The following is a 20,264-nucleotide window of genomic DNA, read 5'->3' as shown; positions in this document are numbered from 1 at the left end:
CCTACCTTGTACATACATCACTTTCTTTTTTATCCAGTCCATCCATGATGCAGGTTGCATGCTCCAGACTGCGGACTATGACAAACTAGGATACAATCGTAGTACCAATCATGTTATTTTCTTTTTTTCCGTCTATTGAATCACCCCGCCAATATCATTTGTCCTACGTAGACAACATCGGCAATAAAAGTACTTTAGAGAAGACAAGAAAGGAAAAGGTACGGTAATGTACTTCGTTTCTCCACTCGAGGGTTTAGGAGGTTCCCATATGAGGCCAACCATGGAATGAACCAAATTCCGGCCCATGATATCCATTCTAGCTAGTGGGAATGAAGTCAGACAGAGCTGAGCTCCAATGTAGAATCTTCCGACGGATTTGAAATCAAGCCCCCCGACCACTAATTATACTTTTTCTGTCCTTTCTTTTAGCTCCAGTCGGGGGTTTCCTCACACCCTGATGGGTTGTCTCGAGAGGATCTCGGCTTAAGGTACCTGATGCCAAACTGTTGACAACTGGGGTTCAATGCAGTGGTGTCCTTCGGGTAGTTCGTATGATTCTCGATTGTGCTGTGTCGCGATGCGTTCATCCCGACCAGCCCCCTACATCATACGTAAGTCACCATGGGTTGCACTTGTTCTACTCTATGGCTCCATGCTCGCTTTGCAGGAAGTCCCAGGGTAGGGGTAGGGGTTCTGATTGGTGAGATATGTTGTATATGCTAGGATTGGAAGCCGATTGGGGTGGTACTTGTGCGGATACAGCTTATCATGGGCTGGAATTGTTACGCTGAGGTTAATCAGCGGTTGATATCGTAAGATGATAAGATTTGTGTGTCACATTAGCACTACCACTGATGAAATAGAGCATCGGAGAGCAATTGGTAAGCTCATTCAATTGAGCCACATCCATCACGGCGTCAAGCCTCCTCCACTCAGTCCCATGAGTTACGCGCACGTGCTGTCCCGTATCGCAAATCTAGCCCTTATCGTCCTAATCTCCATCTTCTCGAAAGAATATAATATCCGAGGCTATCTTTTCCGCAAGCATGTCTGCATTTCTACAATTAGCGGCTTCCACAAGCAGACAAGGACGGCACAGAACATACAAACAACCGATTGAGGATGGCCAGGAGGAAGAAATGGGAACGCACTGGCATCGACCACCCTCAATCTCTCAACCCCAAGCACCCTCGCTCGACTATCAAGGACCGCCATGCGATCAGAACAAGTCCCCATCTTGCATGTGCCGGACGCGTGCCACGGAGCCATGGCTGTATCCCGGATGACCTCAAGGATCTCACTATCCGTTTGATACTCTTTTCCTGGGAAGTATTCCTCTCCGACAATGATGGGTGCCATAGCTTCACTACGGAATATGTCACGGACTCGCTTAAATGCTGCAACTAGAACTTGTTGGTCTGTTTCTGTAGTAAGCCAGTTAGTGTGGATCACTGGAAGGTCGTCCGTATCAGCTGAGATTATAGAAACGTTTCCGCGTGACGTCGGGGCCACGAGTGTGGGCATAATGCTCGCATATTGCCTCCCATCCTGCGGTTGCATAGTAATGGGATCGGAGAAATTGCCAACGAAAAGTGGTGCGGCAATATACTGTTATATCAGATCCAAAATATTAGCATCCTCTGATCTTGGAAAGTGCAGAGGTAAATCGGACACTTACCTCAACCTCTGGCCAGTCTTCTGGAAACCAGGAGAGGTCGTTCTCCGTACGTTCAGTGAATCTGGCCCGCGAGCTAGCTGGAAGCTTTTCGAAAGCGATGTAGTCGAATCCATGATTGGTCAGCACTCCAGTATGAGATGATTGAAACTCCCTTATCTGACTTATAAGATATTGTAGGTCCATAGCCAGCTTGTTGAATGTCTCCACAGCCACTGGGTATGTCGGTCCAGAGAAAACGTGGTCCCACAGATTTTGACCGACTCCTGGTAGATCTACAATGACTTCGATTTCATGCTCTCGGAGGACATCGGCGGGACCGATTCCAGAAACCATGAGTAACTGAGGACTCTGGAAGGCACCTGATGATATGATGACCTCGTGGATCGCGCTGAGAATATACTTGGAGCCTGCAGTGGCAACCTCAACCCCTGCTGCTCGCTTTTGATCAAACAGTATCTTTTTGCCCATTGTGTTCTTGTACAACGTCAAGGTTCGTAAATAACTCAAAGACGAGGGTGACCTAAAAAATGCCGATTCGGAGCTGCTGCGGATCTGATCGGCGGGTCGTAAAGTGAACGGACAATAAAAGGAACCTAACAAAGACCCGCTGTTGAACTCAGAGGTTACTCCAATCCCCGCCGATTCCAACCCAAGTTGGAGCCAGCTGGAAAAGGGAGGGGCAGCATGCGGATAAGTCACGTCAACTGGTAGGCCATGCTTCGCGTAAGCATCCTCTCGATAGCTTACGGTGGCGTTTGCAGGACGGAGCTCCTCATCGGGTGCGGTGAAGTTAATCGTCTTCTTGAACAAAGGGAAGACGCTGTCGAAGATGTAACTTTCATCTTCGACGAGATCAGCCCATAGTTTCATCGATCCTATAGTCGGTCTAGGGCCAGTCAATCTTGAGCTCTTCCTCTCAGAAACGATGAAAATCCACTGACCTCTGGTATAGCATAAAATTGCTTGCCGTTCTAGGTAGTGGTAGACTTAAGTCAGCCAATTTACAACCAGAGGTTCATTAGTGGAACATACGCTCCTCCAAGGCATCTGGCTTTTTCGTAGTGAATAGTCCGTGAATTTGCTCCTGGCCCGGTGTTCACCAGAAACCCCCAGTCAATGGGCGTTCGAATGGCCATTTGATCGGTTCCAGTGCCAACGGCGACAGCCCCAGGAACTTGCGCTGGGGGATATTTGATTTCGTAGAATCCTCCAGCTTCAACCAAAGCAACACTGAAGCTTTGTTCAGCCAGGCGTGCCGCCAGGGTCATACCAGCATTACCACCACCAACCACAACATAGTCAAAGGAGGCGTCAACTCCAGGAATACCTTCCTTGCTGCCGCATAACTGTTTGTCTGCAATCGTCGCTGGCAGTCCAATTAGCCAGAACAGCAAAAGAAGTATTCGACGAAACATGTAGGGAGGATTTGGGTTGGATGCTGCAGAATATTCCATGTATTGCTCTCAGTGCGTATAGGTCAGTCAATACTCTCGTTGTTGTCTAGTGAATCTGTGTTTCTTGTATATAACTTGCAAAATTAGAGGAAATGAGGAAATGGGGAAGGGAAGGGAACGGACAACGAGAAACGACTGATTTAAAAGATCATGGTCAGGTGCGATGTAGTTGAGTCAATTGATGACATGCGGTGAAACTCAGAGATCCTTGGAAGAAAAGAAAGTAGCGCATCAGCCTTTGATAAACAGGCGTTAGGTGTCGTCCAGGAATAGAGCAGACCGACACATTGTCATTTTCATAGCACCCAAGCGTCACATGCAACCCACCCATGTGGTAAATATGTACATATAGCTATGCAGTTCTTTCTGCCCCTATAACCATTAGCATAGTTCGTCCTGTAGAACCTAGTAGAGACAAGTATGATTGAAACTACCAAAGCCAATAGAATACCAAGTAGTAAGCTTAATATGTCCACGAACCCTAGTGCACCCTCGGTTCACTTTCATTCGTGCGACTAATTTGCGCAAAGCTCAATATTCGAATGTAGAATATATTCATGGAAAGGACCACCTATATCCATGTTCATTAAGGTATATGCTTGATAGAAAGAAATCAGATGATAGCTCCAGAATTACCTATATTACATCAAGTCACCGTGTGCATCCTCCACACATTTTCAATTGCACTATTCATCAATTACTGTCCCTTCTTCTGACCCTCCTGTCGCTCCCGTTCTACCACATATCCAACTGCACGGGCCAGACCCTCCTCGACTGAAACGATGGGAGTGTAGCCTAGTCGCGCCTTGGCCTTGTCACATGAATAGTAGCGAGTCATGCATGAATACCTGACTGTCCGCCTAGTCAACCGCGGCGTCTTGCCGCAAATACCCATCACTGTCTCCGCGATGCCGCCGATAGGGCCGAGGAGTGTCTCGGGGAGTTCCCAGACTTGATGGGGCTCGACTACCTTGCCAGTCAGTGCCCAGGCAGCACGCGTCATATCCCAGAAATAGACCGGGGAATCATTAGTAATGTTGAAAGCCTCTCCATCAACCCGCTCATGGTCTAACGGTTCACTTTGTTTGGACTCAATACGGGTCTTGGTAGCAAGCAAGCGGAAGGCAGCGAGTAAGTGGGCATACGCAATATTTCCGACGTAAGTGAAGTCGAACAAATTATTGTTCTCGCCCAACTGCATTCGAAGAACGGCTGGCGAGGCCTTGGATGAGTGCTCCAGAATCTTGTAGGTAAACGTAGTGTCCTTCTCTCCATAAATACCGGCTGGGCGAACAGCACAGGTCACCATACCAGAGGGTGAGGTTCTGTTGTACTTCAAAACGAGTTCTTCTGCGTCCGCCTGCCAACTCTCGTGAGCAAATTCTGACTAGACAGAAACGGAGTCGGCATCACCTACCTTTGTCTCTGAGTAGTACTCCAACTGCCTGTCCCCTCTAATGTATGGCCACTCCTCATCCACATTAATCAGATCGCTTTGTGTGTCGTGCACCACTGAGCTCGAGCTTGTGTACACGAAAGCTTTGCACTTTCCACCCCAATCTCCGCGAGCGCCGCCCGCGACCTCCAGCAATGTCTTTGTTCCGTCCACATTCACCTTGCGCAACAACGGCTTGTTCCCTTCCAGGACGTTTGGCGTGGCAGTGTGGATAACAACATCTGGCTTAACTTTGCGAAAGACCTCCAACATGGACTCTGCCGACGTGATATCGCCATCGTAATACTCAGCACCAGGCAACCGATTGTTGGAGGTTCGCAAGTCGACTACCGCGACCTTCGCCATGCATACCGGATACCGGCCGGCCATTTGGGGGTAATCGAATCGAGGATCTTCTTCTGGCTTCGGGAGAGCGACACTGGCATCGGTTTCCGAAGGAAAATTAAGCAACTGATTGACAATGTGCCATCCCACGAAACCACAGCCACCGACCACCAAAACAGTGCCCAATTGCATAGCGGGACGCTTGTTAGACATTCTGGCGAGTTGGTGGTTAACTTGTGCGACTGGAAGCGGTGGATGGGTGGAGATAAGCGATAGAAACTGAAGGGCGAAGACGGAGTGTTGATCTCAAGTTCGGGGGGGATGATAATTTAACTGGGTTCCGCTCCGCTCTACGGAGAAAATGTCTGGGGCTGAGCTAAAGTGTCCGGGCCCCCACTCTAGAAGCCACATCGCCTTGGACAGTTCGACCACCGAACTGTCCTTTAGTTTCGCAACAAGAAGTCTATTACTTCAGGTTGCCATACTCCCTCACCCGCCTTGGCTCACTTCACCTAATAGCGGCACTCACACAGTTGTTGTCCCTTACTTATCATTTAAACCATCTAGATGGTGTCTACATCGGTGGCAACAATTCATAGCATAGCATTATCTTGAATTTGGCCTAGAAGCTGGCCCCAACCAGGAAAGTAAACCATCTTAGATACCATTGCGCTTAATACCGAATGATATACGCTTCATTATTATGCGAAATCTTACGGTCATGACCCTGGATATGCAATCAAGAAACAGAATGAGACGGACGCAGACCGACAATAATCTGTTAAAATATTAAATCATCTGAGATTAACCGGGACCATCACGGGGTCTGATGAAGGCTAAAGCATTCAAGGCTCAGGTGAAAAGTAGGTAAGCATCGGCAGTAAAGGGGGAGTTTTCATGCGTATGTTTCCCTACATTACGACATTAGGACTTGAGAACGTGATGGAACTAGCTTAGGGAGAAACTCACTCGGCGCTTTTCTCAACAGACTGGCGCAATGCCCTGTTATATCTCTTGCGATCTTCCGGACTGCCCCAGAAAAGCTTAGTTGCCTCAGGGTGAACTGTAGTCCGTGGATCATATGGCGGGGATTCTTCTTCGAGTGCCGCCACAATCGCTTCGATATGATAACGCATTTCATCTGTTTTACGTGGGAAATAGCATAGGACTCCTTCTCGGGATACGCGAATATGGAATACGGGCGTCTCCACAAAGACACGAGGCTGTTCTTCTGGGAAACTTGGGCTGATGTAGATCTTAAACCTGAAGATACCACCGTCCAAATGGCTCATAGGCCTACCAAAGTAGGTAAATGCCCAAAGGAAAGGATTCGTGTCAACAAGCTCAAGATCAACGGCGAAGTTTTTCTGACGCTTGAGATCCTCAACAATCTGTTCATACTGGCGCTGCAGATTTGATGCGATACTCAGCTCTTGTTTCTTGACACCAAGCCCCTCAGACAACCAGTTGCGCGTCTCACAAATGATTTTTTCCCTGAGTAGAACTACCCGCCGCCTTAATTCAGGGTAATCAAAGTGGCCATCCATAGTATTGCCCTGGCTTTCGAAAGGCATTATCTGGAATTTGCACTTTCGAGAGATATCCGAGTTCGCGGCATCAATCGTTTGGATGTAGGAATTGAAATACCATAGGAATCGTCTTTTGCGAAGGTCTGCGAATCGATCAACAAGAGGTTTGTCATTTTGGCTCAGCGTTTGATCATCTTCCTCGTCGTCATCGCTCTCAGATGCTCGGTCTGCAATCGTGCTTGTACTTCCATATGGCAGGATACCCAGTGATGACTCCAGAGGCTCAATGACTGCAATTCGGAGGTTCTCATGGCGAATCTTGACATACAAAGAAAGTTCTGTTAGCATGTCATCGGGTAAATCCAGGAGTAAGTCATCACCTTCTCTACGTAAGATACCTTCAATTCGTTATCCTCTGCTGTTTGGGTCTTATCGTACCCAGGTTCATTCTCATATGGGTTGTTGGACAGCAGACTCTGAATGGAGATCAAGATAGACTCCAGGCCTTGTGCAGATGACCACTCCTCTCCAGGTTCCCCGCGCCAAGTGCTACACCAAACCAGTCAGCTATAACTACTTTGTGGGCTTTTGAAACGAATTACCCCAGAATTGACCTGGATTTCGTCAGTATATGAGCATGCTTGGCCTTTCAGATTTCGGACTCACAAGCAGACTTTGCCCGAAGCATAGATATTAGGGTTGAACCGGCAACGTCCTTTATTTGTAGTTAAAGCTCGGACACTAGGAGGCTTTGCGGGATAGTCTGGAGCCCGCCATGGTGGCTACTTTAAGCATGTCCTGTTGTGTTTCTCTCACGGGACGGATTCCTTACCCTTTCCAAATTTGATCGCAAACTAAGGCAGTTCCTCTCAGGTCAGTGGGACTAGGGTTGTGGTATTTTCTATTGTGATATCGAGGGCAGCGAATACGAACCTCAAAGAAACCGAACTGGTAAGGAGTCTCTGGCGGTCCAAGAATGAGGGCGTGGACATTTCGGATGTCAGAATCATCGTAAGCCACAGCCAGCGCTTAGAATCCGAGCCGAACAAATGAATGTAAGCTTAATGTAATAATATTCTTCCAGGGACTGTATGAAGAAAGTCTTACACAAGTCTGTGCCTTGTTGTATCTGCCTGATTTCCTAGTACCCCATCGGAAGAGGATTCTCGTCAGTTCAAGAGGGTTTTACAGGATATTTGTGGATATAATGAAAGAGTCAGCTGTACCCTTGTAATGCGGAGAATCGCTTGATCGGACATCCTGTCATAGAAATAGTAGACAGTCGAGCTCTCATCAGTGGTGTTGGTTAATAGATATGAAAATGGGCAGAGCGCTTAGTTTGTAAGCAGATGACGAAGACGGGCGTATGTATGATTTTATAATGATCATTGATGGTCCAGCCCAAGGCAGCGCGGGGAACGACAGGTGGCTGCCTCGTCAGTGTGGACGGGAGACTGTGTGAACAGTTATCAGGTGCGTGAATTGGTAATAGAAGTTCCTTCCTTTTTCCAGGCTTTCTAAGATATTTTGGCTGTGTGTCTGGCATCTATTGTCTCTCAAAAATTTATATAAAGCTACCAATTGATGGCAGGTACAAACAAGCTGTACACACACCATATTCACAGCGATAGTGCATGATAGCATAGAGGCTACCATAGTAAGCATCTTTAGCATCTAAGACTTCCACCCCCTGAAGGAGTTTTTTGAGATTGTGTCTAGAATACCATTTCTTTATTGCTATATATCTACATAGAATGTCGGTCAATGTACAGTATAAATGTTCAATAAAAGTACACACAGCAAAAGCCTCTCAGTAAAAACTGTCAATATATTAATCTATGTATAACACATTCCAAGTATCTCTAACTTTATTGCAAGAGAATAGCCCTTTTATAAAAGGAAAAGAAAGGCAAGACAAGGCACAGAGTACTTTTTCTTTTGACAGCGGTCTGGAGTGGGTACTCCTAAACGCCGGACATACATACATCCAAGCATACAGAGTTGCCGGTATTTCTGTTTCACACGATGGAGGACTGGCTGTACTGTACTGTAATTCAAGCTATATCCACCTCACCGCCTTCTTTGTGTGGGTAGATCAATTGTTGATGGGCCAAATAACCGAAATCCCCTGATAGCGCGGGATGTTTCCCCTTAACCACATGTTTACTGCTAGGCGACGCCGCTGACTCCGTTAAACACTCTACTCTTCTAGTGTAGGCATTAGGTAGCTTTCTAGCTCTATTATATCTGTCCTAAGAATGTAGAGTACAACACCTAATTTCTATTTAAAGACTCAGTTACTATTTGGACCCCTGAGGCTTTGAGGGCTAGCATTCATTCCAACATTCCTAAACAAGACTAGCTTCAGAACAGTCACCCTTGCTCTTCATACAGAGTATGACATCTTTTGAGAATGCTCCCCAAAAAACAAAAATTAAAACAAAACAAATAAAGTGAAAGAAACACAGAATACTATCCTGGTGCGGAACAAATTATATGATTTGACGTGATTCACAATTGAACACACAATCTACATGGTCTTGAACAAATTTTCTCATACCAACCTAGAAGGTGGCTCTTCCTGCAGACAATGTCAAGGGTCCCAAACTGACAGCAACTCCACTTGGCAACATACTTAGACCGTCAATGTATGGGGTCATGACTAGTTTCAGAAATACCAAAACAGGTAACCCGCATGCTGCCCCGCAAAAGCGAATACAATAAGGGGGTCAAAAAAAGGTTTGGTGTATCAGTAACCATGTTTCCTTCATACTCTTTCTTACCCATACAATGTTCTGGTGAAGAGCTTTTCTGTTCTGTTAATTTTCATGGAGGGATAATTATTTTTTATTTTTCCTATAGTTTTTGAGCTCCATAGAATTACTGTACATCCACTAATCAAAACCCTACAGTATCTACGAATATAGGGTTAGTTCATTTTTACTTTGCTTTTCTACCCTTTCCTTTTTTTCTTTTTTTGTTTCCACTGTCACGGCTTTTCATACCTTAGGTGATTCTATCCAATTACTATTCCCATCCAATATTCCCTTTTTTGTATTGTTACATAGTAATCAGGCACCGTGGCCCCATTTCTGTCATAGATACCTTGTACAGTACTAATCGATACACAAACTACAGGCGGTAGTCCAGGCGGTGAGTATATTTCACGTGACAGACCCTAGCGGGTAACCAGCAACATGAAGCATAGGGGGGCACAGCGACCAACTGCCAGCAGGACAGACACCCACTTTGCCAAACACGCGATCTCCTAACCTCCTATAACTCTCTCTCCTTATCACTCTTTTGTTTTGCTGTACTTGACTCTGTGGTTCACTATTTCGCTCTCCCCTCCGTGCTCTGAGTTTTCCAGGGCTTGGACTATCGATCCTCTGGTGTTTGCAGGAAACCAGGAATGGTTGTGATTCCGGCCAGTCTACTACTCCGCCGCTTGTTGGTCTCACTTTGAGCTTCAACCTTTTTAATCCCGCTGCCCTCGACACGGGCGCCTACGCTTTTAAACGTCTCGATTCCAAATAAGCTGCTGCATAGACCGGTGGTATTGTGAAGGAATATATTTATTAGATCGATCACGCGCTTCCATTCCTAACCCTCGAGCCCCTACTAGAAGTTCCCCGCAAGTTTCATCTACATGGCGTGAGGTGAGTTGTTACGGAAGGACCCCAAATACCTTTTAAGGAGCCCCGCGCAAAGGAAATCACACTGTTGTCTGACCTAAGCTATTACTCCCGTCAAAGATGCGATAATCACTTCATGACTTGTCCTTAATTACTCATTTCTGCAACCTCCCGGATAACTCTGTTTATTCCCGCTCTGGTCCCCTGTCTCGACAAATCAATTCTCCCTAATCTCGGCGGCAACCACAAACGCGACCCATTTACGCATTGAGACCCCCAATATCCTAAGTTACTTGCAATTTCGTTGCGAAAAAACGCAGAACGGCGTAGTTTCATACGGATATGCCTCCCGGCGACGTTCCTTTGCCGGATAGCCTCGTGCCGGGCAACGGGGCTGTCCGCCCCACGTTGAATACCAGTGGTTATGGTGGAGGTAACCAGACGCAAACCCCTACATCACCGGCGGATAACAGTATTCCATTCGACTCGCCGCGTGCAATAACCGGGGGTTGGAATGCATCTGGGAACAGTCCTGTAGATGGAGCCCAAAACCCCGATGGCCGTATGGGTCGAAGATACGAGTCAAACAATTCCAGCCCAAGGGACCCCTCAACTCCGCGCGATGCAGCCGGTTATTGGGACCGATCAACTCCGCGTGATCGAACACGCCCTAACGGCCGACCAGTTACGAAGTCACCAGGTGGCTCGTCAAGAATTTGTAAAAAGTGTGGTGAACCCCTCACAGGTCAGTTTGTGCGGGCATTGCTTTCGACCTACCATCTGGAGTGCTTCAAATGTGAAGTGAGTTTCCACCGCTACTCTTGCATGCATTCTTGTTCAGTAACTAAACTATCACGGCGTAGGATTGTGGCCAAATCGTGGCTTCCAAGTTCTTTCCTGTTGATGCGGAAGATGGGAGTGGGCAGTACCCTCTATGTGAAACAGACTATTTTCGGCGATTGGACCTCCTCTGTCATGAATGCGGTGGTGCCCTGCGAGGCTCATATATAACGGCCTTGGATCGAAAATATCACATTGAGCATTTTACTTGCTCCGTTTGTCCGACAGTCTTTGGCGCGCAGGACTCTTATTATGAGCATGAAGGCAAGGTCTACTGTCACTTCCATTACTCGACTCAATTCGCACAACGGTGTCACGGTTGCCACACATCAATCCTCAAACAGTTCGTGGAGATTTTCCGTAATGGACAGAATCAGCACTGGCACCCCGAATGCTATATGATTCACAAGTTTTGGAATGTTCGTTTAGCTCCAACTGGCCAGCCACTGGAATATCCTGAGGTAGAAGCCGATGCTACCGACGAGCAACGCAACCGAGTGCGGGAGGAAGAGGATGTGATGGAAGAAAAGGTGTACAAAATATGGAGCATTCTTTCAAGTTTCGAGGAATCATCGGCCGCCTGCATCTCCGATATGCTTCTGCACGTCAGTAATGGTACTTATGTGGACGGAGTTCTTGTTGCGAAAAAGTTCATTGCACATGTCGATGTTCTTTTCTCCGCAATCGACCAACTTGCAGCAAACATCAAGGCTCAAGGCATGAAAGGTGAGTCTTATTTTACCGTGAGTATCAATTAACAGTATCGTGGAACTAAATTCGTTGATTAGACCTTGCCTATGGTCGTGAAGCAAAACTCCTGTGCAAGAAGATCGTCGCTTTCTTCGCATTGTTATCAAAGACTCAGGAGACCGGCGTTCGAAAACTCGGTGTCACTCAGGAGCTTTTATCTTTAGTGACAGGCCTTGCCCATTATTTGAAGCTCCTTATCCGTATTGGCTTGCAGGGTGCTCTCAAGTTAGAGAGGGAAAAGGAAACACCTGAAGGTCTGCATCAGTTTTTAGACCATCTTGGGGATCTTGAGGCACTTCGGCCGCTTGAAGAAGAAGTGACTACTGCAGACTTAATGGCTAATGTGGAAGTCCTTGCTGATCAACTCTCCGACTGCTGTGCTGCATGCAAAGAACCCATCGATGACGAATGTATCAAGCTTGGAGATAACAGGTGGCATATAAAGCCGCCTCACTTGACTTGCACAACCTGCCAGAAAGATTTAACTGCTATTCCTCAGGATGCCTTGTGGAACCCTAAGGATAAGCGCGCTTTCTGTAATAGTTGCGCATCTGAAAATGGCTTCGCGCATGATACACAAGGAGGGTTCACGCGAGTAACCAAACTCCAGCAGTTTGTCTTCTTGCTGCAGGTTGCTCTTGCACGGCTCCTTACTGTTCTGCGAGCTGGAGGTACTATTCCAGCATCAGGTATGTTACTAACCGAGATTTGCTCTTCAAAGCTTAGAGCACTAATTCATTTCAGACGACGCCAACTTGAAGTCGCATGATGGGAGTGATGGCCAATCTACTCCAGGAGGTGATTTGCGTAGGTCTACGACTAGATCGAAGTCATACTCGCACGCGAGCAAAGAGGGTACTGAAGAATCCTCCCTTGAACAAACTGTTGGTGAAATGCGACGTCTAAGGTCGATCCGAAACGAGCGCACTCTGTCAACGACTTACAAAAAAGCACGGGCGTCACGAATCATTGATGGGCCAGAAGGACGAAGCGTAAGGCCAGGTTCATCAGGCGGTGAAGGCACAGATCCTCGTGGTCACGGTTTCCAAATTGTAGAAGAAAAAGACGCAAACGGCGAGACGGTTACTGAGCTGACATTTGGCAACCAGGACGCTCTCACTTTGGATGACATTCCAAGGATCGTTGCTGCCGAGCAAGCTAAAGAGCAACGCCCCAACGCATACAAGCATGCAGGGGCCGGGCTTGTCGGAACCACCGAACCTCTTCCGAGATACAACTATGGCCATCAACGCGGTGTGTCCGGTGCTGGTTTGGAGCGGCATCTCATGGGACAAGGTGGAAGGGCCAAGAAGTACTTCTCAGAACTGTCTGCGTTGGAGTATTTCATCGTACGCCACGTTGCAGTACTGTCTATGGAGCCTTTGTTGGACGGCTATTTCACTTTAGAGGAGCTCCTATCATTTATTGAGTCCCGTAAGCCAACGATCTGGAATATATTCGGTCGTGCCTTCAATAAGGAAGCCAAGAAAGGCGGGAAAAAGAAAGGCGTTTTCGGCGTCAACCTAGATTTTCTTGTTGAAAAAGAGGGTACAGAGTCTAGTCATGGTGTCGGACCAGGTGCGCTTCGCGTCCCTGCTCTGGTTGACGATGCTGTGTCCGCCATGAGGCAAATGGATATGTCTGTGGAAGGTGTTTTCCGAAAAAATGGCAACATCAGAAGGCTCAAAGAGCTGTCTGACCTGATCGACAATAAATACGAACAGGTGGATTTAACGAAGGAAAACCCAGTGCAAATCGCAGCCCTCTTGAAGAAATTCCTTCGCGAGATGCCTGACCCGCTCTTAACGTTCAAGCTCCATCGCCTATTTGTAGTGTCGCAAAGTAAGTTTTACCCCTTGCGATTCTCACTGCACAATGGATCATTTTCTTACATATATTACAGAATTATCGGATCCAGAAAAGCAAAAGCGGGTTCTTCACCTTGCCTGTTGCCTGCTTCCCAAAGCTCACCGAGATACCATGGAAGTCCTGTTTGCCTTCCTGAATTGGACGTCATCTTTTTCGCACGTCGATGAGGAATCAGGCAGCAAAATGGACATCCACAATCTTGCCACTGTGATGGCCCCTAACATTCTGTACCCAAATGCTAAAAACGGCACCGTTGATGAGAGCTTCCTAGCAATTGAGGCTATTAACGCGCTTATCGCATACAATGATACCATGTGCGAGGTAAGTTGTTTACAGCACGTTCTAGGTGTGTTACAGATACAAATATATTAACTTTGAATAATCCAGATTCCTGAAGACTTGCAGTCGGTTCTCACGGACACCAATTTCTTCAAAGAGAATTCCGAAGTCACCACAAAGGAGATCTTGAAACGTTACGGGGATATCGCACGCGGTAGCTTTTCCCAGAGACCCGCCAATGGTGGCGAAACCTTTACTATTACGAATCAAAATCGGGGAGCAAACACCCCGACGTCTGCACGTATCGAGACGGATCCATCTCAAGATGCAGCCACACAGTTGCAAGGCTCTGTACGCCATGTACAAGGCCCTCCTGGCCATGCTCATTCAGCTAGTGGTATCCCACATGCGGAGTTGGTGCCGGCAGCAACAAGCGATAACCGTGAGCGCAGCATCAGCAACGGCAGTCAGCAGAATCCGGTACAACCAGATGCCCAACCTCAACAGCTGCCTTATAGAGCTCGGCCAGGAGCAGGGCCGATGGGAGTTGCCGGTTGATATTATACTACTGTCACTTGCTTCAAGGACGTGTATCGATCAATCCTCGTTTTCCCTATTTCTTGGTTCTCTGAATACTGTTGGTGTATCATTGGGCCGTTCAGCGTTCTTTAATTTTTGACAGGGTTGGATGGAGTTCTTTTTCTTTTACTTATATCCTTCTTGTCTCGCATCGCAATAATTCTCAGGACACAAGCCAAACAGCCCCACATTGGCTGGCTTTACGTCCGCTAGATGCTCTTGTCTTTACCCTTTCTTGCCTATTCAATGCCTAAAAGTGCAATATCATCATTATAGTGGTGGGGCCTGACTCTTGCCTCTATGCGTCTTGCTGTCCCTGGGGAACCTATTGGTTGTTCAGTGTCCTGTCTATCATTGCTTACTATACACATTTCTGGTACCGGAGCGTCCCTATCCCTGATCTCATTGCATTCCAGCTGAAACCTAGCGTGAATATGTGCTCGACCTTTCGACTGTTTTCTTTCGATTCTGATCCGTTCTACTTTGGTGTTCCGTTTCTTTTCTCATCAACAGTATTGTGAGAAGATTGTTTGGTTTGTTTCGTTTTCCAGCCAATTCAAAATGGCTGCAGAGATACCTGTGCTGAGTTTTCTTTTCTACCTTTTGACTGGTTCATTTGCATTTTACCTATTCAGCCTACTTTGAGCTGATATCCCGAATTGTCTGTGTTGGGTCCAATTACATCCATAATTCCATGAGATGTTTAGATTACATACAGCTATGAGATGACGGGAATCTTTCTAAGTTCTACCTTCATTCTTGATCCTGGATATTCATAAATCCGATTTAGCAGTCCTGTGTAGAGCTTCGTCTAGAAAGACCATTTCTAGTACCACAGTGCACGTTCTTGCTCTTTCAGGTGCTAATAAAGTTCAATTCACTATAATCGCATCCAACTAGCCGAAGCATGATAATACCAAACTCCAATGATATAACCCTTAATCAAAAGAACTCATCAATGCAAGGAGTCCAACCTATTTTAACCGTGCAAATAAAGCAACAACAGAACCTACTACGAACCCAACCGACTCTAGACCCAATTATGCAAGGCAAAATAGAAAACGCCAATAGACCCGCTCCAACTCCAAAACATCAAAGTTCACAAAGCTTCCGTAATTAAGCCCTCATGGCAGATTTCAGTGCAGGTCAAGACTATAAATGGTAGGTCCCTTCCTGGAAGAGGAGATAAAGAGCATTTAAGCCCGTTTGCGCAGAACCCTCCGTCCCGTTGTCGAAGCTTCACCTCCTGCGGGAACGGCTGCCTTCCTGGTAGCCGACGCGGCGTTACGTTTGGCAGTTGCAGAACTTGCTTGGCTATTTGCGACGGCCTTCTTAGCTGTAGAGCTGGCGGTTGAGGCGGCTGTCACTTTCCTTGCGTTTGCACCTGTTCGCGTCGGCTTGGTGACGGTTGTGCCAGATGACGTGGAGGACGAGACACTACCTCTGCGCTCAAGCTGACGGGTAGCGGGCCGTGGCAAGGGCGACCGTGTCGTCTTAGATGCTGTAGTGGCCCGACTTGCTGGTCTCTTGGATGCTTGCGAAGCAGGTCTGCTTGCTGTTGCTGCAGATGGTGTGCCTTTCGTGGTACGAAGACGCGCACTTTCCAATGATCCGGCCAGGCTAGCTGGCGCGGCCTTGAGCGGACTAGAAGGTTTTAGTGATGACATTGGCCGCGAGAGGTAAGATGAATTCTGAGGTTTTTCAGGGGATGCGCGAAGCGGTGATTGTGGATATGTCCTAGAATTTGATGATTTGGGAGAAAGAATTCTGAAGTCTGCTCCTCTGACTTCTTGAGAGACCACCCGCGAAGTACCGGTAGCAGCGCCGGGCTTGGCCCGTCTCTTCGGGTTCTTGAGTACATCCAGCTGTTCTCCTGACGCAGGGGCATTTTCTTTATCGGAGTAGACACCATCGCGACTATATTATTGGGTTAGTAAAGGTTTCGTCCGGATAATCGCGATTTCAGCGTACCTCTGTTTCTTCGTCCTGCGTGGGCTCGGGCTTGCAGCAGAAGCCTTCCGCATTGCAGGATTAACCGAGATAGCTGCAAAATTCCGTGACCCTTTGATCGGGCTAATGAGCTTCCTCGGCGAGGTATTCTCTTGCTGCGCCCGGAGGACGGCATTGTACTTTTCCAACAGCTCGCCCATGTTTACCTTCCTGAGGGCGATGGGGATCCGATTAATGCGTCTTTCCATCCGAGCCCGGAGATCATTTGCTTGGAGCGCATATTGTGCGCGAAGTTTACGAGCCCGCTCGGTGACTATGCTATGGTCAATGTCGGCAATCAGGCAATAGTACGCATTGGAAACATACTCTCTAGCTGCAGGTTATCCATAAGTGCCTGTTTCTGGTTTCGGGTTACTCGGGCCCTCTTCTTAGGAGGACTGCCAGTAGGCGTTCTAGCTTCATCGACGGGGTACGCGTCGTCGCGAGACTTCCGCTTGGATGTAAGGGAAGCCATTATGGTTGAGGAGTGGGTTCAGTTCTGAAAGTTTGAAGGTCTAGAAGAGGAAGTCGCTAACTATGGTAAATAAATTCAGTAATCTAAGTTGGGCGGAGTTGTCGGAGAGCGAGGAGGTGGCGGGCGTGTGTTGAGGTGGGAGTGGAAGGAAAGCAAGTATGCGCTTGTTTTAATGGGTGATAAACAACCGCTGACTTAATTTGTGGTTAGTCCCGATGGGGGCGGGCAAGTGTGACATTCGTTCTCGAGCACAGCTCCAACTCTCCTCCCCATCACCTCCATCATCATCATCTTGCCCCCCCCCATCTTCTACCGCCCCGCAGAACTCTTCGGGATCGAGGAGAGCTTTATTAATTCTATATTATTCTCTCTTTTCCATTTCCTTCTATTATAAATCTATCTAATTCCGATAGACCGCCGCCAAGATGTCACTCGAAGCAACCATGATCATGTTCGTCATCTCCCGTTCAACGGTCTAGCCCCATACACCCCAACTGACTCATCTATAGCGTGGATAATAGCGAAAGCAGTAGAAATGGAGACTATACGTAAGGGCCTTTCTCCAGTCAACCCGTTGTTTTACTGCTAACAGCTCCCAGCTCGACAAGATGGCAAGCACAGATCGACGCCGTCAGCGTCATTCACACCGCCAAGATGCGCGTACATCCCCAGTCAGCCGTCGGACTTATGAGCATGGGTGGAAAGGGTCCTGAGGTTCTGTCGACATTCACCTCCGACTTTGGTGCTATCCTGGCCGGTCTGCACCGCACTAAGATTCACGGCACTGCCCACCTTAGCTCCAGTATACAAGTGGCCGGTGTATGTCTTGACTCTATGGTTTCTTACTCCGGCGTTTCTGGCGATAAGGCGACTAACCATATGCTTTGCTACAGCTCGCTTTGAAACATCGTTCCGAGAAGTCCCAACGCCAACGCATCATCGTGTTCTCATGCTCTCCGATCGAAGAAGATGAGAAGTCATTGGTTAAGCTGGCTAAGAAGATGAAGAAGAACAATGTATCTATCGATGTTATTGCCTTCGGAGACCTCGAATCCGATCAAACTAAGAAGCTGGAGGCGTTCGTCGAGAACGTCAAGGGTGGCGACGGCTCACACCTGGCCATCATCCCTCCTGGTCCGAATCTGTTGAGCGAGGAGCTTCAGATGACGCCCATTCTCGGTGGCGATAGTGCTGGAGCAGGCGACGCAGGTGCAGGTGGTGAAACCGGCGAATTTGGATTCGAAGATGCGGCTGAGAATGATCCCGAATTGGCGTTCGCCCTACGCTTATCCCTGGAAGAAGAGAAGAACCGGCAAGAGAAGGAAAAGCGGGACCGGGAGGAGCAAGAACGCAAAGCCAACCTGGATAACATTCCTGAGGAAGGACAATCAGGTGAATCGAGCGGGAGCAAAGATAAGAAGGAGGACGGTGACAAGATGGACACCGCGTAGAGAAGGAAAGTCAAATAACTTTCTGAGGACGAATTTGATGCATACCCGGCGTTTTATCAATGTGCTTTCGTATTTTCCTGTATTCTAGAAAGCGATCCTAGTCGATACGCTTTTGGAAGGGTGTGATTGAAGTCTATCGTATGTTTCATGACCAACAAAGGCAAAAAAAGAAAATATGTAATTACAACAAGGACAATTGTCATCAAATGCGTCATTAATGTCACCACAAATCGACCTTCCAGCAGTCTATTGCTCCCAACTCAATCAAGAGAAGAAATGAAGGGAACGATCAAGTCCTCCCCCTCAACCAGCCCGCAAGATGTCGATCGAACGCCTCACATCTGACCGGCATCTCGAGTTGATAGAAAGGGTTCTTCATCACATAATCCGCATACAACTCGTATACCTTCTTCATAACAACATCGATATTCCCCATCATCGGATCCGTGAATAGAAGGAACTTCGTCCCCGTCAACGTCTGGAAACATGTCAATCGGAACTTATCCGTCTCAAGGCTTTCGAGACCCGTCGCTGGAATCCCCGGGTTGGGAAACGTGAACGCTGACGCCGGAGTAGGCGGAGTGGGTGTGCCAGGGGTTGAGGGTATATTGGAGGAAGTCGGGGTAGTTGCTGTCGTCGGGGCCGTAGAAAGGGGGAGCTTGGGAGTTATCGTGCGAGTAATGGCATGAACACTACCCACAGCACATAGTCAGCGATCCAGTTGTAACATGGTTGCGTGATCGGGGGATTATCTCCTTCGGCGGGATGAATTCGATCTAACACACATACCCGTGAAATGTACCAGCTAGGACGAGATAATCATTTGTGGAAAGCTTGCGCAAGCCTGGCTGGAATTCGCGCTGGTAGACAAGACCACCGGCTTTATTGATGATGATGAGTGAGAAGACAGCCCTGGATCAATTGTCAGATTTCCTGTTCGTTGTGTGTTGATCGAGGGAGCTTAACGGACATCGTGGGTGGGGATTAAGTGGACAGGTATATCTTAGTTCATCGATGGGTTGCTATTGTTTGTGCGACATCGCCTGAGCAAACCGGAGGCCTCGGGGAATTGGTGGTGATGAGATTAGGTTTTTGAGGTGTTCATGGCATCATTATGGTTTATCTGATCACTCCGAAATGTATGGGCGGATAGGATGCGGAGGTGCTGCCTCAAAAGACTTGCCTGGCATTTGAATTTGATCTATAAAGCACTATTTGCAGCAAACTTTCAACAATTGCGGGGATAGCTCAGTTGGGAGAGCGTTAGACTGAAGTTTACTTCGATCAGAATAACCTAATAGGTTATCTAAAGGTCGCCGGTTCAATCCCGGCTCACCGCAATCTTTTTGCACCCATTCTTTTTTTACACTTACGCAGAGGAAGTTGTGCAAGTCCACATAAGACAAAAGTTCTATACTATAAGTAGCTAATACATAAATAGTCAACATTCCTAAAATCCAGTTACTCTCTTGTCAGGACATTCTTGGCTCTGGGCCATCTAAAACTCCTGTTTATAGTCTGGAATGTGTTTAGCACAAATATTAATAGAATAATCTATTGTGATCGTAGCTACGCTATGGAGCTGCTACGAGTAGGACTACCTTACCGTAGTCCTCGCTGATCAGTAGAGACATCCTGTATTCTGCACTACGGGCTAAACCCTACACTGCTCAGCTACCGTGTGTATATAAAGGACACAGCGACCCCTACCTTACGTAGGAGTCGGGCAACTCTTTACCTCTCATAGCACCCGCTACTTTCAGTCACACTATTTCAGATATAGAATTGAGCTACCTTCTTCAGGAACTCTCGCCCACTGACAAAATCGAAATTTGTTTTTACCTTGAGGAGACTTTAGGGACAGAATTACTCGAGGATCTGTGCTATTGTCAGGGATAGACTAAATGAGGACCTTGATGGCAGCGTTCTTTGTGCTGAGATGGAAAAAGAGGGACT

The 20,264-nt window shown here is 47.5% G+C and overlaps 6 protein-coding genes and 1 non-coding gene across 7 annotated transcripts; 3 read left to right on the top strand and 4 right to left on the bottom strand.

Annotated features, from left to right (window-relative positions):
- Positions 1 to 154: 154 nt before the first annotated feature.
- BDV27DRAFT_144699 (GMC family oxidoreductase) lies at positions 155 to 3,463 on the bottom strand (the record flags this gene model as incomplete). The annotated part of the gene is made up of 5 exons (XM_032070294.1): positions 155 to 163; positions 1,087 to 1,608; positions 1,679 to 2,591; positions 2,711 to 3,024; positions 3,413 to 3,463. The coding sequence occupies 5 exons, from the start codon at positions 3,461 to 3,463 to the stop codon at positions 155 to 157; spliced, it is 1,809 nt and encodes a 602-aa protein (XP_031928254.1).
- Positions 3,464 to 3,675: 212 nt separating this feature from the next.
- On the bottom strand, positions 3,676 to 5,221 carry BDV27DRAFT_127376 (C-3 sterol dehydrogenase/C-4 decarboxylase). The gene is made up of 2 exons (XM_032066749.1): positions 4,550 to 5,221; positions 3,676 to 4,492 (listed from the first exon to the last, which is right to left on the bottom strand). The coding sequence occupies exons 1-2, from the start codon at positions 5,123 to 5,125 to the stop codon at positions 3,830 to 3,832; spliced, it is 1,239 nt and encodes a 412-aa protein (XP_031928253.1). The 5' UTR covers positions 5,126 to 5,221; the 3' UTR covers positions 3,676 to 3,829.
- A 187-nt stretch (positions 5,222 to 5,408) lies between these two features.
- BDV27DRAFT_127374 (ubiquitin-conjugating enzyme E2) lies at positions 5,409 to 7,799 on the bottom strand. Its single transcript, XM_032066748.1, has 9 exons — positions 7,668 to 7,799; positions 7,549 to 7,582; positions 7,375 to 7,469; positions 7,274 to 7,295; positions 7,108 to 7,204; positions 7,044 to 7,055; positions 6,822 to 6,990; positions 5,882 to 6,759; positions 5,409 to 5,823 (listed from the first exon to the last, which is right to left on the bottom strand). The coding sequence occupies exons 1-9, from the start codon at positions 7,698 to 7,700 to the stop codon at positions 5,808 to 5,810; spliced, it is 1,356 nt and encodes a 451-aa protein (XP_031928252.1). The 5' UTR covers positions 7,701 to 7,799; the 3' UTR covers positions 5,409 to 5,807.
- Positions 7,800 to 10,418: 2,619 nt separating this feature from the next.
- On the top strand, positions 10,419 to 14,372 carry BDV27DRAFT_144696 (GTPase-activating protein LRG1; the record flags this gene model as incomplete). The annotated part of the gene is made up of 6 exons (XM_032070293.1): positions 10,419 to 10,877; positions 10,940 to 11,642; positions 11,705 to 12,355; positions 12,411 to 13,508; positions 13,570 to 13,856; positions 13,923 to 14,372. 6 exons carry the CDS (start codon positions 10,419 to 10,421, stop codon positions 14,370 to 14,372), a joined length of 3,648 nt encoding a protein of 1,215 aa, XP_031928251.1.
- A 1,179-nt stretch (positions 14,373 to 15,551) lies between these two features.
- On the bottom strand, positions 15,552 to 16,978 carry BDV27DRAFT_107130 (uncharacterized protein). Its single transcript, XM_032064430.1, has 3 exons — positions 16,710 to 16,978; positions 16,365 to 16,656; positions 15,552 to 16,310 (listed from the first exon to the last, which is right to left on the bottom strand). Exons 1-3 carry the CDS (start codon positions 16,855 to 16,857, stop codon positions 15,590 to 15,592), a joined length of 1,161 nt encoding a protein of 386 aa, XP_031928250.1. The 5' UTR covers positions 16,858 to 16,978; the 3' UTR covers positions 15,552 to 15,589.
- A 133-nt stretch (positions 16,979 to 17,111) lies between these two features.
- On the top strand, positions 17,112 to 18,336 carry BDV27DRAFT_107123 (proteasome regulatory particle base subunit RPN10). Its single transcript, XM_032064429.1, has 4 exons — positions 17,112 to 17,308; positions 17,367 to 17,405; positions 17,457 to 17,676; positions 17,751 to 18,336. The coding sequence occupies exons 1-4, from the start codon at positions 17,283 to 17,285 to the stop codon at positions 18,306 to 18,308; spliced, it is 843 nt and encodes a 280-aa protein (XP_031928249.1). The 5' UTR covers positions 17,112 to 17,282; the 3' UTR covers positions 18,309 to 18,336.
- A 1,209-nt stretch (positions 18,337 to 19,545) lies between these two features.
- On the top strand, positions 19,546 to 19,648 carry BDV27DRAFT_t97. The gene has a single exon. It is a non-coding gene; the product is annotated as a tRNA-Phe (tRNA).
- Positions 19,649 to 20,264: the final 616 nt, after the last annotated feature.

The sequence above is a fragment of the Aspergillus caelatus genome (assembly GCF_009193585.1).
Source record: "Aspergillus caelatus strain CBS 763.97 unplaced genomic scaffold BDV27scaffold_74, whole genome shotgun sequence".
NCBI classification, from domain to species: domain Eukaryota; kingdom Fungi; phylum Ascomycota; class Eurotiomycetes; order Eurotiales; family Aspergillaceae; genus Aspergillus; species Aspergillus caelatus.
This window is presented reverse-complemented; position numbering and strand designations above follow the sequence as displayed.